The sequence below is a fragment of the Schistocerca nitens genome, chromosome 3 (assembly GCF_023898315.1).
Source record: "Schistocerca nitens isolate TAMUIC-IGC-003100 chromosome 3, iqSchNite1.1, whole genome shotgun sequence".
Classification (NCBI taxonomy): Eukaryota; Metazoa; Arthropoda; class Insecta; order Orthoptera; family Acrididae; genus Schistocerca; species Schistocerca nitens.
Window position 1 is genome coordinate 411,858,898 of NC_064616.1, and position 21,299 is coordinate 411,880,196.

The 21,299-nt window shown below is 40.3% G+C and overlaps 1 protein-coding gene across 1 annotated transcript in view; it reads left to right on the top strand.

Moving 5' to 3' along the window:
* Positions 1-21,299, top strand: part of LOC126249617 (uncharacterized) — a 78,425-nt gene that overhangs the window by 32,923 nt on the left and 24,203 nt on the right. Inside the window, exons 4-6 of the mRNA XM_049951286.1 lie at positions 12,491-12,648; positions 17,502-17,663; positions 17,813-18,031. Coding sequence (XP_049807243.1) covers positions 12,491-12,648; positions 17,502-17,663; positions 17,813-18,031 — 539 coding nt within the window. The remainder of the gene's footprint in view (positions 1-12,490; positions 12,649-17,501; positions 17,664-17,812; positions 18,032-21,299) is intronic.

Genomic DNA, 21,299 nt, shown 5'->3' on the forward strand with positions numbered 1-21,299 from the left:
AAGGAAGCTGTTTAGGAATTTTTGAAAGTTTTCATTAGTTGACTTGTTATTGTTACATTGCCAGTCTGTTTCTTTTAATCTGTCCTGGAATACAGTTAAATTTTCTGAATTGAAATTTCTTTTAAAGTACTTACAAGGGAACCTCCCCATTGCACCCCCCTCAGATTTAGTTATAATTTGGCACAGTGGATAGGCCTTGAAAAACTGAACACAGATCAGTCGAGAAAACAGGAAGAAGTTGTGTGGAACTATGAAAAAATAAGCAAAATATACAAACTGAGTAGTCTATGGGCAACATAGGCAACATCAAGGATGCTGTGGGCACAGGAGCGCCATGGTCCCGTGTTTAGTGTGAGCAGCTGCGGAACGAGAGGTCCTTGGTTCAAGTCTACCTTTGAGCGAAAAGTTTACATACTTTATTTTTGCAAAGTTATGATCTGTCCGTTCGTTCATTGATGTCTCTGTTCACTGTAATAAGTTTAGCGTCTGTGTTTTGCGACCGCACCACAAAACCGTGCGTTTAATAGACGAAAGGACGTGCCTCTCCAATGGTAACCGAAAACATTTGATCCAGGAAAACACGTCTGATATATTCTATAAGACACTGGGGACGGCATGTGCATCACATGGCAGGAATATGTTGTCGACCCACCTAACTTGCACACTTGACGAATGGGTAAAAAGATTCTTCTACCTTGCCCGATTTAGGTTTTCTTGTGGATGTGATAATCACTCCCAAAAAAAAGTGATGAAAACATAAGAGTTTGTCACATAAACTGCAACAAATGAATGCAACAGCTTCTCAGTCGCACAGTTTTCTCTGTGCTCTGTCAAAACATATGTTTTTAACGTTTTCAAATTTTTCCATGTGTAGACCGTCAAATCCTGCATATGTCCAAGCACATCTGAACATGTCCCGGAATTTTGGAGAGCGAAATTGATTATGTGTGAGTGCCTGAACTCTGATAATTGTCTGAAATAAAAATTTAAACTTTATACCGGAGTGGAGATTTGAACCAAGGACCTCTTGTTCTGCAGTTGCTCATGCTAACCACGGGACCACGGCGCTCCTGTGCCCACATCATCCTTGATGTTGCCTATGTTGCCCATGGACTACTCAGTTTGTATATTTTGCTTATTTTTTCATAGTTCCACACAACTTCTTCCTGTTTTCTCGATTGATCTGTGTTCAGTTTTTCAAGGCCTATCCACTGTGCCAAATTATAACTAAATCTGGGGAGGGGGGGGTGTGATGGGGAGGTTCCCTGGTTAGGCTTATTTTTATGTGAGGTCTCTGTGTTTGTTTTTGCCAATTCAATAAACAGTGCTTTATGATCAGACATTCCTATATCTAAGCAAAATTTATCAACGTCTTCAAACACATAATTTGTCAGAATGTTATCAATACTGATTGCTGACTGGGCATTTTCTCTGGTGTATTCTAAGGTGTTTAATTTGAAGCCGGATTTTTTTATTAGATCAGTGAATTTGTCAACTTCATGGCATTCACTTAAGACATTGATGTTGAAGTCAGCTGCTATTACTACTTTTTTCCTGACAGTGTCACAGAAGATATAAATACCACCCATGTAAGTCATTGGGAACGTAAATTCCAAGACATGACTACATGACAAACTATTGTAAAACCAGCTTTTAAACTTTCATAGATTGTTACTCTTGTTAATAAGATAATATTAATGATGGTGAGGATACAGTCTCTTCTGTGCTCATGGAGTTGAACAGCTCTCAGCTCTGTTATCACAATTATGGCCACCTATGAGTTATCTTGTGCCTGATGACCTGGCCATTGGTGCTCATTATGGGTTAACTCATAGGAAAGGAGTTTTTGTATAAAGTCAGATACCAGTACAAAAACATTTGTAGCAAATGCATGTGATTTACAGGTCTTGGGCATCAGGGACAGGCACAGTAAATTGTCTGGGTATGGTGGAACAGAATTTCTATTTTCACACTTGGGATAAACTGTCAGAAAAGTGCATACAAAAGTTCATACAAGTATTTTAGCTTTAGATGAAAAATATATAATTTGTATCACTAATAGTAATGAAAAATAAAGTTGTTTTTTTATTGAAGTATTCTTCCATGTAAAGAGGTGGCTTTTCTTCACAAATGGGACAAAAGTACCATGATTCACACTATTTATTTTGTTGTGTGTATACATTACACGGCTTTATTAGCTACACTTCTTTCTTGGGGATGGGTGTTGCACCTAAATAATGGAAGATGTCTCTACCCTGATTTTGTTCTGAGTGTCTGTCATCTTATCCCCAATAATTATCTGAATAAATTTGTCTCTGAAGGCTGGAGATGTGATACACCTTCCTGTTGCCTGATTATAAAACCAATGGATATTGTGTATATAAATTTCCATTACATGTATAGCAAGCGTTTTGGCCATCTAATAATTTTTCACAGTGCTGAATAATATGACAACATTAGATCTGACTGATCAACACTAGCCATGCCATTTTTGTAGTCTCTGACTGTGTTTTGTTTCAAGACAACTTTGCTGTTTCAATTACAAACTTCCACCATTTTGGCACAATGCATAACAGAAATGGTTAGGACTTCCCTTTTGTTCTTAATTTGCAAACAATAACATTGTGATTTCTTTTCCACACCATCTGACCTTTCTTCAGTTTCATAATACCTAATGATCTTGAGTTTTCCTTTCTGTTGTTTCGTAGTGTTCCACACACAGGTTTTGCAAGTTGAAAACAGTTTTGTAAGAGATAAAGAATTATAAAAATTGTTCATATGAAGCATGTAGCCTTTCTTCTAGCTTCTATAATATATAATACAACTGTAGATGCATGAACAAACTTGGCCTTCTCCTGTGACTCATAATTCTATACACCATACTTGTGTTTCTTGTTCTTAATTTGCTGCCTGAAAAACAGAAAGCTGTGCCACAAAACTATTGATTTGTCAATGCAGAGATTCTTGTCTGGAATGTAATTAGGGCTCATGATGCTACTTAAATAGACCAAAACTGGTGTAATTCTGTAGAGTCAACAATTAGATTGCAGTGAATTGTCTGAAAAATGTAGATATCTCAATACCAGCTGAAATCTGTTTCTATTCATAACAGAACAGCCTCAGACGTACTTTCATTTCTACAACATCTGTCTCATTCAATTTGAAATCAGCACTTTATTAAGAGCTGAAGATATGGCACACCTGATACAGCAGCCATCTTACCTCACCTGCATTTGAATTCCTCCTTTCCAATCATTCCACTCTTGAAAATGTCCTCTGTCATAATCATGTAAATTTTTATGTGTAAGGCAATTTTTGGTCCTGCCACCCAAACTGATGTGTCGGCAGCTGGGCCAACACCTTGTAGATAGAGGTGGCTTAAAAGGCACGCTAGACTAACGCAGACGGGCGTGAAGTACTGGAACAGGATACGTAATTAATGCTATGAAGAAAAGTACGAAGGTGGTATAATACTTATCTTTAATCAATCATTGTGGTACATCGCACAAAGGAGACTTTAATTACAATCACTGTAAGGCTAATGGCGCCTTGCTAGTTCGTAGCCATTAACTTAGCTGAAGGCTATTCTGTCTCTCGGCTAATGAGAGAGAAAGGCTTCGTACGTCTAGTCGCTAGCTCTGTCGTCCGTACAACTGGGGTGAGTTCGAGTCAGTCTCTCGAGACCTGCCTTGTGGTGGCGCTAGGTTTGCGATCACACAGTGGCGACACGCGGGTCCGACATGTACTACAGGACCGCGGCCGATTTAAGCTACCACCTAGCACGTGTGGTGTCTGGCTGTGACATCACATTCCTCCCCCACAAATCGGCGAACGGTCGTGAGATAAGGCTTCCGCCCGCCGTGGGGAGGACCCCATGTTGACGTATGCGATGAGGTGGGGAGCCTAACAACAGGCGAGGCTGTGCCACCCGCACCCGGCCATTCGGTCCGAGGGGAGCTAGGAAACGCCAGAAAAGCTAGTCCAGGGTGCACGTCAACATGCGGTGTATGCGCCCGTAAAGAGACAGGAGGGGCCGAAGGGTCGACCTCCATGTGGTCGGAGAATCCGATGCGCGATGACGACATCTGGTCCGGAGCGGGCAAGAGTTCCATGGCGGAGGACAGCTGGTCACGGGAAGCGATCGGCGGCGCGTGACCCAGGGAGGCACGTGGCGGCTGCATCGAAGCGTCCACTGCGGGCGGCGCCGGAGGCGACTGCGGCGGCTGCGGCTGCGGCGGCTGCGGCGGCGGCGCGACGCCATGAGGCAAAACGGAAGGCAGCGTCGGTAACACCTGGGGATGAGGCGAGCCAGTAGATGGGTCCCCAGGGTGCTGACCTGATGGCTCCGTCGCTGAAAGCAGATGGGGAGCGGCAGAACCCGGGCGACGACAGAGGCGCAGCTGATTGAGATGCCGACACACCTCACCAGAGGCCCCCAAAACCAAATACATCGCGCGGCCGAGGCAGCGAAGAATGCGCCCTGCGAGCCAACGCCGTGAACCGCGATAGGTTCGATAGAAGACAACGTCGCCAGGAGCAAATGCAGGAGTCTGCCGCTGCACAGGAACCTGATGCGGCGGATGCAGCAAAGACATCAAGGTTCGATGAGAACGACCATGGAGCAACTCAGCCGGCGAGCGACCATCGCGGGGCTGAGAACGATACGAGGACAAAAAGAGCAATAATGCGTCCTCCCGAGAATGCGACTCTTTCAATTTCAACATCTGTGACTTGAAAGTCCAGACCAATCGTTCCGCGGCACCGTTTGACTGAGGCGAAAACGGCGCGGACGTCAGATGTTGAATACCATTGGCCTTGCAGAAGGACTGAAATTCTGCGGACATGAATTGTGGGCCATTGTCGGAAACAATAGTCTGCGGAAGACCTTCAATGCAAAAGATAGCAGACAAGGCTTGGATTGTGGCAGAAGACGTCGTGGAAGACATCCGGACAACAAAAGGAAAATTACTGAAAGCATCGACCACAACCAACCAACGAGCATTCCAGAATGGACCAGCAAAATCGATGTGCAAGCGTTGCCAAGGGGAAGTGGCTTTCGGCCATGCAAAGAATTTCCGCGGTGGTGCGGATTGTTGTTCGGCACACGCCACGCAAGAGGAGCACATATTCGTAATCGCAGCATCGATTCCGAACCAAGTACAGTGCTGACGAGCAAGTTGTTTCGTACGCACTATACCCCAATGTCCGTGGTGAAGAAGCCGTAAGACAGAGGACTGTAACGAACGTGGGACCACGACTCGGGACTGATCATTATCAGAACGCAACAACAAAACACCACGTCGTACAAAAAGTCTCTCCTTGTGAGCAAAAAATCGGCGAACCAGCGGATCCTCGATCCGTGACTTGGACAAGGGCCATTGCGTAGCAACAAAACGCAAAACGGGAGCAAGGACAGGGTCAGCAGCCGTGGCTGTAGCGACACGACGAAAATCAATCGGAAACGATGCGACCACGTCATCGGTTTCCGCATCAATGAACATGCAAGCAAGTTCGGAAGAATCGAATGCTTTATCCGCAGCAACAGGCAAACGGGACAACGCATCAGCGTTTCCGTGCTTAGCAGTGGACCGATACAAGATATTGTAGCGGTACTGCGAGAGAAAAAGGGACCAGCGAATGAATTTCTGCACTGTACGTGGAGGTACAGGCGTGTTCGGATGAAAAAGCGATGTCAAAGGTTTGTGGTCCGTGAGGATGGTAAAGTGACGACCATACAAGAAATCATGAAACTTTGTAACACCAAATACGAGAGCCAAAGCTCCTTTCTCTATCTGGGAATAATTTCTTTGCGCAGATGTGAGCAATTTGGACGCAAAGGCAATAGGGCGATCATGCGATCCATCTTTGTGCGCAAGCACAGCACCGATCCCGAAATCCGATGCATCTACCATCAACAAAAGGGGTTTTCGGGGATCGAATGGCGTAAGGCAAGTATGTGAAAACAACGCCGATTTCAACTGGCGAAAGGCGCGTTCGCAGTCCGTCGTCCAGACGAACGGAACACCTTTACGGTGTAAGCGATGAAGCGGAGCTGAAATGGAAGAGGCATGGGGAACATATTTATGGTAGTAAGTAATTTTCCCCAACACACTTTGCAGCTGTTTCAAGTTCTGCGGTGACGGCAAATCCTGTATGGCACGGAGGTGCTCTGGACTCAGATGTATTCCTTGGGCATTGAGGACATGGCCCAGGTAGGGTAAATCCCGAGCAAAAAACACACATTTGTCCTTCCTCAAGCGAAGACCATTTTGTCGCAAGACCTGAAATAATGTTCGGAGATTTTGCAAATGTTCGGCTTCTGTCTTTCCGGAGATCACAATATCGTCCAGATAGTTCGCAGCAGTAGGGACCGACGCACAAATACTTTGTAAATATTGCTGAAACAATGCAGGGGTGGATGCACACCCGAAAGGCAGTCTTTTGAAGCGATACAAGCCAAGATGCGTGGTTACCACCAAGACGCGCTGGGATTCTTCGTCCACAGGTATTTGCAAGTACGCATCTGCTAGGTCCAACTTTGAAAAATATTTTCCCGGGCACAGTTTGTCAAAAAGATCTTCCGGCGGGGCAAAGGAAAAGTAGCAGTTACTAGTTGTGGAGTCACAGTTGCCTTGAAGTCCACACAAAGTCTCAATTTTCTGGAAGGTTTTGGCAAAATTACTAAGGGTGAGGCCCAGAGAGAAGCCTGCACACGTTCAATTACACCTTGAGATTCTAAATCGTTTAATGTTCTTGCGACCTCATCACGCAATGCGTGGGGAACATTGCGCGCTCTGAAAAACTTCGGTTGCGCGTTTGCTTTAAGTTCCAAATGTGCTTCATAGTTCTTAGCGCAACCAAGGCCCGATGCAAAAATGTCCGCAAATTCTTCACATAGACTAGAAACACTGGTGGAAGGCACAGTCTGAATCACTGAGAGGACCTGATTTACTATAGACAAGTTAAACAACTGAAATAAATCTAAACCAAACAAGTTCACTGCAGTAGAAGAACGAAGAACGTAAAATGACACAAGTTTTGTTTGTCCCTTGTATGTTGCAAGAAGGCTGCACTGTCCTAACACTGGTATTTTCTGGCCTGAGTAACTATTGAGCTGAACATTTGCGGCACGCAACGGAGGTTTGCCCAGTTGGTTGTACGTGTCGTGATTGAGCAATGAAACTGCAGCTCCGGTATCAAGCTGGAATGGTATCACTTTGCCTGCAAAGTCTAAGTTGACAAAAAGTTTATTGTCCTGCTGACGACAAAAGCGACTGTGTTGTGCAACTGGAACAGACACTGGAACAGAATCACGTGCGACGTGACGGGACTTCCGTCGACGTCGACGCACACTTTTTGTGGAAGGAACACTGTCACCGGACGGGGTGGAATGAACTACATGAATATCCATGGGTGAAGGTTCACGAGCCGGAGTTTCCTTGGTTCGATTCCGGCATGAAGCAAAGGGCCTGGAATTGGTGTGAGTGTCTGATCGGAGCTTTTTCTGGCAAACACTTTGGACATGTCCTTTCTTATGACAGTAAAAGCAAATAGCTTGGCGTGACGGGCAATTTTCACGCGAATGTCGAGTTGCACACCGCGGGCATGATTTCACTGCATTAGCTTGCTTACGCGGCACACGTGTTTGCGAGCTAGGCTGCCGCTGCGCTGACGGGCCCGAGGGCCACTGAGCGTCCCGTGCAGCGGGCCCGGCGGGCCGGTTAATGTGACACACTGCCGGCAAAGTTGCAAATGAGTCCTGAGCAAAGTCAAGTGTGTCTTGCCTATCCAATATGTCTATCACTTGTTGAAGGGAGCGATTAACTAGTTTCAAAATCTGTTCCCGTATGCGAACATCAGAAACGTTCTGTGCTATTGCATCACGCACCATAGTATCTGAATAAGGAAGTCCACATTCGCATTCAAACGCACACTCCCTAGTAAGTCCTTGCAATGTCGCAACCCACTCCCTATTAGTCTGACCGGCCGTACGTTTTGTACAAAAGAACGTATATCTTTTTGCAACGACATTTACTGTTTCCTTGAAATAGGCATCTAAAGCAGACAAAAGTTCTTCGTAGGACAGAGTTGCTACGTCGCGCCGGGGAAACAACTTCACTATCACACGGTAGGTGGACACACCGACACAAGAAAGCAAAAACGGCTGCCGCTCATTACCTTGAATTCTGTAGGCGGCGAGGTGGAAGGCGAATTGATGGGACCACTCTTGCCAGGACTCGTGGGTTGCATCAAAGGGTCTGAATTGAGGTGCAACAGCATGTTGTGGCTGCGGTAGCGATGAAGCGGCGGCTGCCGCATCGGTGTGCAGCACACGTTGACCCTGGACGAGCTGTCCAGGAGCATCCAATAACGCCTGCGTCTGCTGATTCTGCAAGCGATAAAATTCGGACAGTACATCTGGAGATTGTGGCGAAGCCATGACACAAAGAAATTAGGGCAAAGTAAAACACAAGATCCTTTGTAGACTCGTCGCCATGTGATGTGTCGGCAGCTGGGCCAACACCTTGTAGATAGAGGTGGCTTAAAAGGCACGCTAGACTAACGCAGACGGGCGTGAAGTACTGGAACAGGATACGTAATTAATGCTATGAAGAAAAGTACGTAGCTGGTATAATACTTATCTTTAATCAATCATTGTGGTACATCGCACAAAGGAGACTTTAATTACAATCACTGTAAGGCTAATGGCGCCTTGCTAGTTCGTAGCCATTAACTTAGCTGAAGGCTATTCTGTCTCTCGGCTAATGAGAGAGAAAGGCTTCGTACGTCTAGTCGCTAGCTCTGTCGTCCGTACAACTGGGGTGAGTTCGAGTCAGTCTCTCGAGACCTGCCTTGTGGTGGTGCTAGGTTTGCGATCACACAGTGGTGACACGCGGGTCCGACATGTACTACAGGACCGCGGCCGATTTAAGCTACCACCTAGCACGTGTGGTGTCTGGCTGTGACACCACACAAACTTTCTGGAATAATTTGCACGACACCAGTTCTCAGCAGTTTAATAAATAGACCATCCACTGTTTTGAAAATGTCTTATTTTCCACAAAAACTCATATTTTTTTCCTGCTCCTCAATTACACTTTCCACCAGGAAAGGTTTTTTGTTGAATTTTTTGTATCAGTAGCTCAATCTTAGAATAGTGTGCCAAAGGTTTGGTTCACTCATAACAATAAAATCTTCCACTTCTTTTCATCTTTTCTAATACAGCTGCTACTGTTAGAAACTGTTTTTCAAATAGAAGTGGATTTTTCGTCTTATGGCTCACTGTGTAAAATAATCTAATGTAAACTTTCACTTAACATAACTATTTTTTGGTGATACAAGACATGAGGTTTCTTTGTATTTCTCAAGATTGGTTTCACTGATTTTTCACTAATGCTGAGACATTCAAAAACTGTGTTTACTGGCAATAATAGGGAACTGTTTGAGCCCTGTTCGTTTTTGATCTCAAAATAAGTGTGTGCACTGATCACCATTTCATAACTCTGTAAATGATACATGGTTTCACATAAGTACGAGGCAACTAATTATATTATTAGTACTGTCTCTTATGGGTATACAACAACAAATGACAGTTCTATAGTTTCATATCTGACAAGAAGCCCTGATGTAAATGGTGCGAGAATTAGTAATGAAGTGGAATTACTATTCAGAGGTCTGGAAACATAGCATCAACAATAAAGCAGTGCACAAAGATGCAAAATCAAATAAATTAAACATGTGATATTGGCATTTTATGTACATTTATTTGTATAAAAACATACCAGCTGTGAAAGACAACAGTGCTTGCATTTACACTTTTGTCTTGTTTGTACATATCACCATAAGGCAAATTATGACAATCTGCATCCACCATTATTACAACAAAATAAGTAATCAGAAAGCAATTAAGATCTGCCTGTAAGTAGGGAATGGTTGTATCTTTGTGCAAAGGAAATGGTTAATGTAATTATTATCTGGCTTCCATGACTCTTCAAAGTTGACACTTGCCAAAAAAATGCATAAAAAAGCACTCTTTCTCTCAAATATTACAGTATATGTTATCCCATTTTCAACTAAAGTTAAATTTTCATATGTCAAATAAAAGTAGACATTTCCACAATCCCCATGAGTTACAACACATTAATCTTTATCATATGATGTAGCCAGAACAGAAGTTTCAGAGTGGAAGTGTTAGATTAGATTAGATTATAAAATGTATAATAAGTCCTCAGGAGAAATATGTTTTCTTGAAACTATTAATAAAAGATGGACCTCTTGGATTAAATGGTGGGAAGCAATTGTAGTTTCCACGGTTCTTCCCAGAAACTCAGAAATTAGGAAAGATCATAAAAATTCAAAGTTTACTGGTATCATAATCTTGCCCTCACAAACTGTGTGTGTGTGTGGGGGGCATGGGAAGGGGGGGGGGGGGGAGAGAGTCAGGTGGGGGGAGCATTGAAATTGTGATCAGTCTGCACCTCCTGGCTTCTTTAATCTTGGATTCTTCCATTATAGTATGTATTATGTGGAAAAGGCATGTGTCACAATCAGTAGATACTATATATTACACTTACTCGTCAAATAATGCCTTTGTAAATGAGTATCCATCTGCTTGAAACTCTTTCTTGCAGATCACGTCTCCAAGTGCAGAATAGGAGATACATTTTCTGCCTGTTTTCTTAGACACAATTGAGTCCTTTTTAGGGTTATTTTAAACAGCAGATCATTTGTAGTTGATAGTAACACTACAATGTCTACAGGAAGACACCCTAACAAAAGCTTATTATATGAGACTGATTTTACTATATACTGTTTTTCATGCAAGTGTAAAACAATTGCTTATCAGCTACAAATGATGATCAAGATGATGGAAGAAAACATGATAATGATGAAGATGATATTTGGTTCATGGGGTGCTCAACAGTACAGTTATCAGTTCCCATACAAATTCCCAATCTTTTCACAGTCCAGTCACACCACTCTTCCTGAATGATGATGATGTGATGAGGACAACACAATCACCCAGCCCTCAGGCAGAAAAATCTCTGCCCTGGCCAGGAATTGAACCCAGAACCTTGTGTACCAGAAATGGCAACACTAACCACTAAACCACAAGCTGCAGAGAGAAGAAAACATATTTTCAAAATGTTGTGGAGTGATTTTCCAGTATTACTTAGTGCTTAAAAGATAAGACTTGCATGTTGGTTGACCATGGTTGAAATTCCCATGTGAATATCTTATTTAGGGTTTTCATAGTTTAAGTAAATCACTTCAGGAAAATGTTGAGGTAGAGTCTTTGAAAAGTGTATGATCAATTTCTTTCCTCATTCTTCCCCAATTTGAGCTTGCCCTCCATCTCTAATGACCTTGTCACTGACAGGACATTGAATCCTAATTTTTCAGCATTACTCTCTCAAGTGGAGAGCCATTATGTATGACCTCAGGTCACATTTTGTGACTCCACAATATATTTTTTATTATCATCTAGCATCATGTTTACCTTTCCTAACACTGCAAAATGGAGCCTTCTTTCAAGAAGGCAACACTTGCCCACTCATATCAAATATCTATTGACTGTCCATATCATGTACAGATTCACCTGTAGCTGTCAATGTATGTTAATCTGTCCCCAAAAGAACATATAAAAAAATCACACTAACAGCCTTAGGGATACTGAGTACCAATATCAACAGCTACAGATCTGCTTTCATCAGAGAAGGATTAAAGTTCTGCCAAATGGTACTAATATGTCTATCCCTTTGCTATGGGGTAGTGAACCATATTTAAATGAGATCAGCAGTGTGGAAGCTCTTCTTCAGACAAACCATCCAAAGCTTTAGTTGTATGTACGTTACAGCTGCAATTTCTTTTTTGTGAAAAATGTTTCCTTATTACTTATAGATTTTTATCCTACATTTGTTTGCCATTGCCATTTTACAATTTCTTAGTACTTTCTATTTTTGCTATCTAGAATAACCAGACTGATGTAAAGATGGTCCATTTAAAATACTTTCTGCTTGACTTAATGTGTTATTGGCTATATAACAGTCCAACAGTCGATTACCACTACATAGGTATATCATGAGACATGGTTCTACCAAACGGGTTTTCATAGGGTTCGTTGTGTTACCTCCCTCCCTCCCTCCCTCCCTCCCTCCCTCCCTCCCTCCCTCTCTCTCTCTCTCTCTCTCTCTCTCTCTCTCTCTCTCTCTCTCTCTCTCTCTCTCTCTCTCTCTCTCTCTCTCTCTCTCTCTTTGTTTTACAGAACCACTACAAACAAATGTTGAAATGCTTCTATGATGTCAGGATATGAATATTTGCACCAGTCCTTATAAAAGTATGAAGATTGACTACTTGACCATTCATGCAATACCAAATATGGAAATAACTGACATCATAACTGTTTTATGTGATAGAGACAATGCTGATAAACACAGAATGATTTCCTAGAGCTATCAAGTTTCGATCTTATGATGACTATTTTGAACAGGTTCCTAATATAGGGCTCCTAATGTCTCCAAAACTGCCTGACACCATGATGTTCAGAAATGAACAGGAGAGGAAAGACAAATATGGAGCAGAGGGACTAGTCATTGCACCATTTCAGCCAATGAGAACATGGGAATTGCAGTACAAAGGAAAAATGAAGTGAGTTGTCCTGTGGAAAATATTTTACCTGTAATTTAAAATTAAAAATTTCTAGCTGCTCAAGGTAATGTGTCAGACAGGAAAGAGTCATGTCATGTATAACTTTAGGGATTAAGTGGAGTTTTTATCATTCAAAAATAATTATCTCATATAGTCTCATCTTTTTGTAGTGGAAATTTAGTGAAAGATAAACTGTCACTCACACAGAATCAGAGTACATAAGATATATAAAACTGAAGGGTGACTGACTTTAGCATTGATTTATTCATTTCTAGAAGTATGGGGCCCAACTAATAAGATTTCCAAATGTTTCTATATACCATTGTGTAGCTGGTAATCTATAATTTAACAACGGAAAGTCCAGATTGGAATATCAACAATATTAGAAATGATAGATCGCTACTTGTCATAAAGATGACATGTTGAGTTGCAGACAAGCACTACAAAAAGACCATTACATGCTTAGTGTTCACCAAATCCCTCTTCAGAAATGAAAAGAAAACATGCACACATTCAAACAATCACATGCATATGTGGCTGCTCTCTCCGGCTACTGCAACCAGAGAGAGCCGTCATGTATGCATAAGATGTGCTTGTTTGTGTGACTGCATCTGTCTTTTCTTTCTTGAAGGAGACTTTGGCCAAAACCTAAATGTGTAAAAGTCTTTTTGTGCCTGTCTGCAACTCAATGTCATTTATTAGTGGTATATAATGTTATGTGATGCTCCAAAGGCAAAAGAAAAAATTGTAGTGATAGATGGAAAAGGTTGATGAAGTGATTGGGGAGGTGCAGAGTTGGAGAAGCATGTGGGTAGAAAAATTAAAGTGCCAGAGCAGATTGAAATGCAACAAAAGAAGGTTAAAGTGAAGACAGTAAAAATGAGAATAGCCAGAAGGGATACAAAGGACATTAAACCAAAAGAAGTGTCTGAATTGTTAAACACCTAAAAACACCAAGACAAGAGGAAAAAGAAGAGTTCTCTGGAACCTTCTATGTTCTTCCTTTTGCCTAATCTGTTTGGGTGACTAAGTTTGACAAAACGCATTACTGGCCACATACAACTAGGTTCACTTACCAAATAAACTTCTGACCATTCATTTCTGATCAGCTACTGTTTTCTAGTGGTAGCTCTGGAACAAAACTATGATTTGTTTATTAATTTATATGTCTTCCATGGATAGGATATATATGGTGATGAACTCACCTGGCTGTGGCACACGCCAAAATTATGATTACATATATTTACGTGTACCTTTAATTACAATTTATTATTCAACAGATTTACAAACAACTACTACGTTTCTACTGCAAGAACCCTGAAATTTATTGCTCAAACAGTACACTCACATGGAAGACAAGGTACAATACAATTTGCAATACGCAAATGGCTGGTGGAGCCTTGCACTCTGGCCTATATAGACATAAGTTCCAACAGAGGGCGCAGCCAGCAGGCTGTGCACACAACTGCTGTTGTATTAGCAGGTCAGGTGACCTCTAGTGGCCAAATCAAGCACAAACATCATGCACAAGCTATGAAGCAGTGCACACACAAAATTGGTGGTTACAGCAACTACAATATTAGAAGTAAGATAATACATGATTATTATCTTTGCACTTAAATAGTGACATGTTCAGAACAGCTTGACAGGCGCAGGCACAGGACAATCAGTTGATCCATACACATACAATAAATATACGTATTCGTACTGTACAGTGAGTGAATGAAAATAAAATAATCTACACATAATACTTGTATTCACATTTGATGATCATGAAACTATGTAACTACATCGAAAGCTATTATTTACCAATTACCCAAAGAGTAGAATGAGTGATTCAAAAGAAACTGCTGTATTTTAGTTTTGAAAAAGGATTCTCTATTCCTTAAGTTTTTAAGGTCAGAAGGAAGAAAGTTGAAAATGTTTGCACCAGCATTCTTAGCACATCTCTGCACTATGGACAGATATTCTGATTGGTCATGTCCAGTTATTATTCCTAGTGTCATTCGTGTGGTCTGCTGAGTTGCTTTCAGAATGGGGCTCTTTATAACAAAGCATGTGAAAGAAGAAAATGTATTGAAAAGCAGTGGAAAATATTCTCAGCTGAATAATCAGTATTTAACAACAGGTTCCTGCAATTATTCTTAAAATGATTGTAATCACTGTCTTCTGAACAACGAAGATTTTTTGAGCAAAATAAGAGTTCTCCCAGAAGAAAATTCCACATGATGTGATGGAATGGCCATAACCAGAACAAACTGCCTTTGTCACTATTTGGTTCCAATATGAGAGCACGCTTAATGCAAAAGCAGACTACTGTTCAATATATTCACTTTGAAAATATGTGATTTTCCCAGCTTAATCTGCAGTCTAAGTGAAGACCCAGCAACATGATGCTGTCAACACTCTGTAATTGCTAGATTCTGAATATCACTATGTATTCCTCTGGGCTTTTGTGACTTGGTAGAATTTTCATAAAATTTCCTTCCATAGGTTGACAGACAGGAAGTTAATAGTAAATTTATAGAGACTTTTCATAAAATGTTGGTGACTGCAGCTAAAAGATTTTCTGTTACAATATTTGTGTCATTTGCAAACATTTTAAATTTTTTCTCATGTTCATCCCCAGCTCCATACTTATAATCAGCATAAATGAACAACAATAAAGGATCCAGGACAGAACCCCGCAGGACCCTGTGATGAAATACACTGAAGAGCCAAAGAATCTGGTACACCTGCCTAACATCGTGTAGGCCCCAACAAACATGCAGAAGTGCCGCAATATGAAGTGGCATGGACTTGACTAATGTCTGAAGTAGCGTTGGAGGGAATTGATGCCACAAATCCTGCAGGGTTGTCCATAAATCCGTAAGAATATGAGTGTAGGAGATGTCTTCTGAACAGGCAACCCAGATATGCTCAATAATGTTCATGTCTGGTGAGTTTGGTGGCCAGAAGAATGTCCTTGGAGCCACTCTTAGCAATTCTGGATGTGTGGGGTGTCAAATTGTCCTGCTAGAATTCCCTAACTCTATCTGAATGCACAAGGGGCATGAATGAATGGCTGCAGGTGATCAGACAGGATGCTTACATACATGTTACCTGTCAGAGTCATATCTAGACATATCAGGGGTCCCACATCACTCCAACTGCACACACACAACACGAATACAGAGCCTCCACTAGCTTAAGCAGTTCCCTGCTGACATGTAGGGTCCATGGATTCATAAGGTTGTCTCTGTAGCTATACACGTCCATCCACTAGATACAATTTGAAATGAAACTCATTTGACCAGGCAACATGTTTCCAGTCATCAACAGTCCAATGTCAGTGTTTGTGGACCCAGGTGAAGCATAAAGCTTTGTGTTGTGCAGTCATCAAGGGTACATGAGTGGGCCTTCGGCTCTGAAAGCCCATGTCAGTGATGTTTCATTGAATGGTTCGCACGCTGACACTTGTTGATAGCCCAGTGTTGAAATCTGCATCAATTTGTGGAAGGGTTGCACTTTTGTCACTTTGAACAATTCTCTTCAGTCGTCATTGGTTCTGTTCCTGCAGGATCTTTTTCTGGCCACAGCAATGTCAGAGATTTGATGTTTTAGTGGATTCCTGATATTCAAGGTACACTCATGAAATGTTCATTCAAGAAAATACCCACTTCATAGCTACCTTGAAACTGCTGTGTCCCATCGCTCATGTGCTGACTATAACACAATGTTCAAACTCACTTAAATCTTGATAACCTGCCATTGTAGCAGCAGTAACTGATCGAACAACTGTGTCAGACACGTGTTGTCTTATATAGACATTCCTTGCCACATTGTCATATTCTGCTTGTTTACGTATCACTGTATATGAATGCACATGCCTATACCAGTTGCTTTGGTGCCTCAGTGTATATCCCAGTCTAATGTGACAGCCCTATTTGAAATCTGCTGATTCCAAAATTACTTTCTGCTTCCTCTTGGTGAATACTGTATTATTACACAAAGTTCAGCACATTTTCCCCTTACCTCAGTGTTTGTCAAACTACTAATTACAGGTAATCAGGTGGAAAAAATACAGAATATTCAGAACTTGTTTCTCTGCTTATGTGTGAGTAGGAAAGATGTTCTGGTCTGTTAGGTAATGTGCCAAAGGGGAACCCAGAGAAATGAGTCAGTGGATGCAATGGCAGATAAGTCAGCCTCATGATATCCATTACCTCAGTTCTGAAGAAGGCTTTCATATGAGTGTGGGAAGAATGGCTAGAGATGACAATGATGAACTTACAGTTACTAAAAGAAAATGGTTAATGTAGATGTATGTCCTACTGGACATTCAGAAAGAATGAATAACTCAATCCTTCCTCCACAAAGAACCCTGCTGTTTAATTCATAGTTTTCCAATATACTAAGAAAACTCACATATGTGTAATGACCTTTTTTAATAACAACTTTCATTTTCTGAGGTGATTTGGTCTGGTTTATATCTTAGCTGGCAGTGAAACAAATTTAATACACATTTTACATTTTTGAGTGACATCAGACTACCTAAATACTGAAAGGGAAGTTGTGAGATAAGCTTTGATGATTTACAAAGCATATGGATGTTCTCTGGCTATACAATTAAGATCCTAAGTAAGCTACTTTAATTTAGTACTTTTTTTACTTTATTAAGCACAGTTATAGAGAGTTTTATGTTACATGAAACTCTGTTTACAACTAAAAATTAGAAAAAAATACTTCCTCATAGAATTCTTGGTTCCACAGCAAGCATTTGCAGCACTGAAAACTGTTTTATACTTCAGCTGCAGAAACATGATTATACTTAAAAACCATAAAATTTATTTTCACTTTTGACTCTCTTTCAGGTCAAGTACTGATGAAAACAAATTATTTGATGTTGAAATCAATGCAGTTTGGAGTTCTGAATACCGGTATTTTGATTATGATACTGACATGGATCCTTTGTGTATCTCACGTGCTATGGCTTTAGAGACATGGAGTAGAGAATATTTCCAAAATGTGCGAAGGTAATTTCAAGATACACTGGGGTATTTAAATTTTGTACTACAAAAAAAAGTTTTGTTTCATCATATGCTATAGTGCACAGATAAGAAATCTGTTAAAATGAAGATGAATAGTGTTTTATGAGTATCAGATCAACTTTCAAATTTTACAGTTCCCATCAGACTCACTATGAACAATTTGGGAAGTTACATGGTAAAGTGACAGTGAATGGAAAACAGTACACAGTAAAGATGGATGGTGTAAGAGATCACAGTTATGGGGAAAAACGTGAGTGGAAGAATTTTCATCGTTATGTGCTGCACTACATTACTCTTGAAAATGGAATGAAAATATCAGCTGGTATCATATGTGCACCACTAGCTTTCTCACGGTACAGTGATTTATTAGATATAAGTAATTTATCTTCTGTATAGTTATTTCTTCTACAAACATTCGTTGCATACAGACCAATGAATAGTGCCAATGCCTTTTATTATATATTTTGTTAGATATAGTAGATTATGACTGAAGTTTCAAGGAATGATGATACTGATAGTGTTATGGGACTGATATGCAGCAATGGCTGTGAGAATTTAGTTGAAAGAGGAAATATTGTTCTTTACCTTGATGGTAATGCTGAGATGTTTGCAATCTGTAATATGTGTATGGAAAGGAACAACAGTTACTTTAATATGATAGTGGAAAATCCTGGATGGAATGAAAATAGTAGTGTAATCTGTAAATTACTGTAATTCACATTATAATGCCACCCCATGCAGACTGCATACAAGTTATTAACTATGAAGTTATTTGAAGTATGCATAGCTGTGGGTTTGAAGAGACAACATTCCTTCGGATGAATGAATGGTCTAGATCAGTTATCTATTTTACTGAGCATGTTGACTGTCTTTTTTTCAATCATTGTTACTGTGTTGCAATAGCGTGAGGTGGTACATAAAAAAAAATAAGAATTATTTTTTAAAAGCTATATATTTTCAAATTGTTTATGAAACAATCTTATGCCCTTCAAAGTACTCTCCATTACAACTAATACATTTGTCCCACTGGTGCTTACACTGCTCAGAACATTTTTTGTAATCATCTTTAGAAATGGCTGACTGCTCCCCTCTCGTTTTTTTCTTTATTTCTTCAATGTTGTCAAATTGGTGTCCTTCCATGCCCCTTTTCATAAGTGGAAATATGAAAATATCACACAGAGCCAGGTCAGGTGAGTGAGGTGTGTGGGGCAGCAGAAACATGACATTTTTAGCCAAAAAATTTCTAACAGTGATGTCTGTGTGTGCATCTGTGTTGTCGTGGTGGAAGAACCAGTCTCCAGTCTGCCACAAATCAGGTCTTTTTTGACAAACACTGTTGTGCAATCTTCTTAAAACTTCCAAATAAAAGGTTTGACTAATGGTCTGAATGGGGGGAACAGATTCTTAATGAACTATCCCCTTGGCATCAAAAAGCAAATCTGCATCACTTTGATATTTGATTTGACTTGATATTTTTTTGGATGGGGTGATGATGATGTGTTCCATTGGCCTGACTGTTGCTTTGTTTCTGGGCCATAACCATAGCGCCATCACTCATCACAAGTAATTACCTTTGACAGAAGATCTAGATCACTTTCGAGCTGTTGTTTCAAAGCATAACATGTTTCAACTCGATGTGCCTTTTGATTTTCAGTCAGAACTCGAGGAACAAACTTGACAGCAACCCTTTTCATTACCAAATCTTCCATTAAAATTTGCAGAACTGAGCTTCAAGATAATCCACCAATCTCTGACAGTTGATCAGTTGTCTGTTGATGGTCTGTGAGCACAAGCTCTGGAATTTTTTCAATATTTTTGTCGATAAATGCAGTTGATGAATGTCTAGAGCAAGCTTCGTCATTAATCAGCATATTGCCAGTTTTAAATTGAAAAAACTACTCATAAACTTGATGTTTTTCCCATAGCATCATCTTGGTAAATTGCTTTCAACATTACAACAGTTTCAGTAGGATTTTTACCAAGTAGAAAACAAAATTTCACAGCTGCTCGTTGCTCACTTAAACTTGCAACCATAAAAAATGATAAAAGAACAAAACAGCACTAGCAAAAACAGTCACTGCAGAATTGTGAACTTTTGTGAATTGTGGTTTAATAGTCTCATAACATAAATAATCTAAATCATTTGATTCAGGTACAGGAGACACGTCAAAATTTTGGTAAAGTTTTACCATATACACACAACACCTGATTTTAACAAATGGTACCATAACAATAATACAATATAAAAATAGACATACAATAAAAAACTAACAATTAATTACAACAACAGATTTTAACAAATGGTATCATAATAATATTACAATTTTGTTACACATACAATAAAAGACATACAGATGAACAGAACAAGCCATGTTGACAATGTACATGGCACTGAACTGGCAATGAGTTGCAGTATACATGCCTAGCAGCAGAAGTTACCTTCCCCAAAGAAGTATAGTGTGTTGCTAACAAGTTTAATGTCTTTCTATCTTAAGTAGCATTCCAAGGTATGTGCTCTAAGTACTTTTTGTAGAACATTTTCATGGAACAGCTTCACAGGTCTTCCTTACAAAGCAACTCTGAAATTTTAATTTTCTGAATGTGTTGTTGGGTGTTACAGTATCAGTTACCACTGCATGATGGTGGAACTGTAGCTTTTCAACAGTGCTCCAAACTCTATTACCTTTTCATGATCGCTTCTGCAGCCAATCATCAATAAATTAATATTGTCACATGTTATAAACACTTATTGAGATCTATTGTGAGAGTTTTGAGTTCTCTGCGGAAATGTTTATCTGAACTACACAAAGATTCATCTAAATTTAAGTAAATATTTTGTAAACCACTGTGAAGTGTATGGCAGAGGGTATTTAGCATGATATCGCATGTTAGGCATCTTTCCTGTTCTAGTTGTGCATAGAGCGAGGAATGAATGACTGCTTAAATACCTCTATGTATGTTGTTCATAGTCCAACCTATGGGAACAATATTTAAGGGGATGAAGAATGTCTTTAGATACTTCATTTAATGTGGTAAATGTAGGACACCATTTTTCTGCATTTTGTAAAGTGCATTCCTGACCATTTGAAAGAAGTTACCAATCTCTGCAGCATTTTAAATGTATAGATTTTGCAGATGATATGCCCACTTCATTGTAGATATATGCATCATCTGCATAGTTCCACATTATCTAATAAATCCACATAAGCACACTATACCCATTCAACTAAAATAGTACCCAGTTGGAAGCAAACGAAGAAAACTTCACATTCGAATATCAACAATATTAGGAAAAGGATAGATTGCTACTCCCTGTAAAGATGACACATTGTGTTGCAGATAGGCACAATGAAAAGACTGTTACATATTAGTCTTTTGACCAAAGCTTTCTTCAAAAAAGGAAAACACACACACACACACACACACACACACACACACACACACACACACACACACACACACATTCATACAACCAAGATTCATACAACCAAGGACACCTTATGTATGCATGACTGCTGTCTTTGGCAGGAAGGCTTTGACCAAAAGTCATATGTGTAACAATCTTTTTGTTGTGCCTGTCTGCAACTCAATGTGTCATCTTTAGAGTGAGTTGCAATCTTA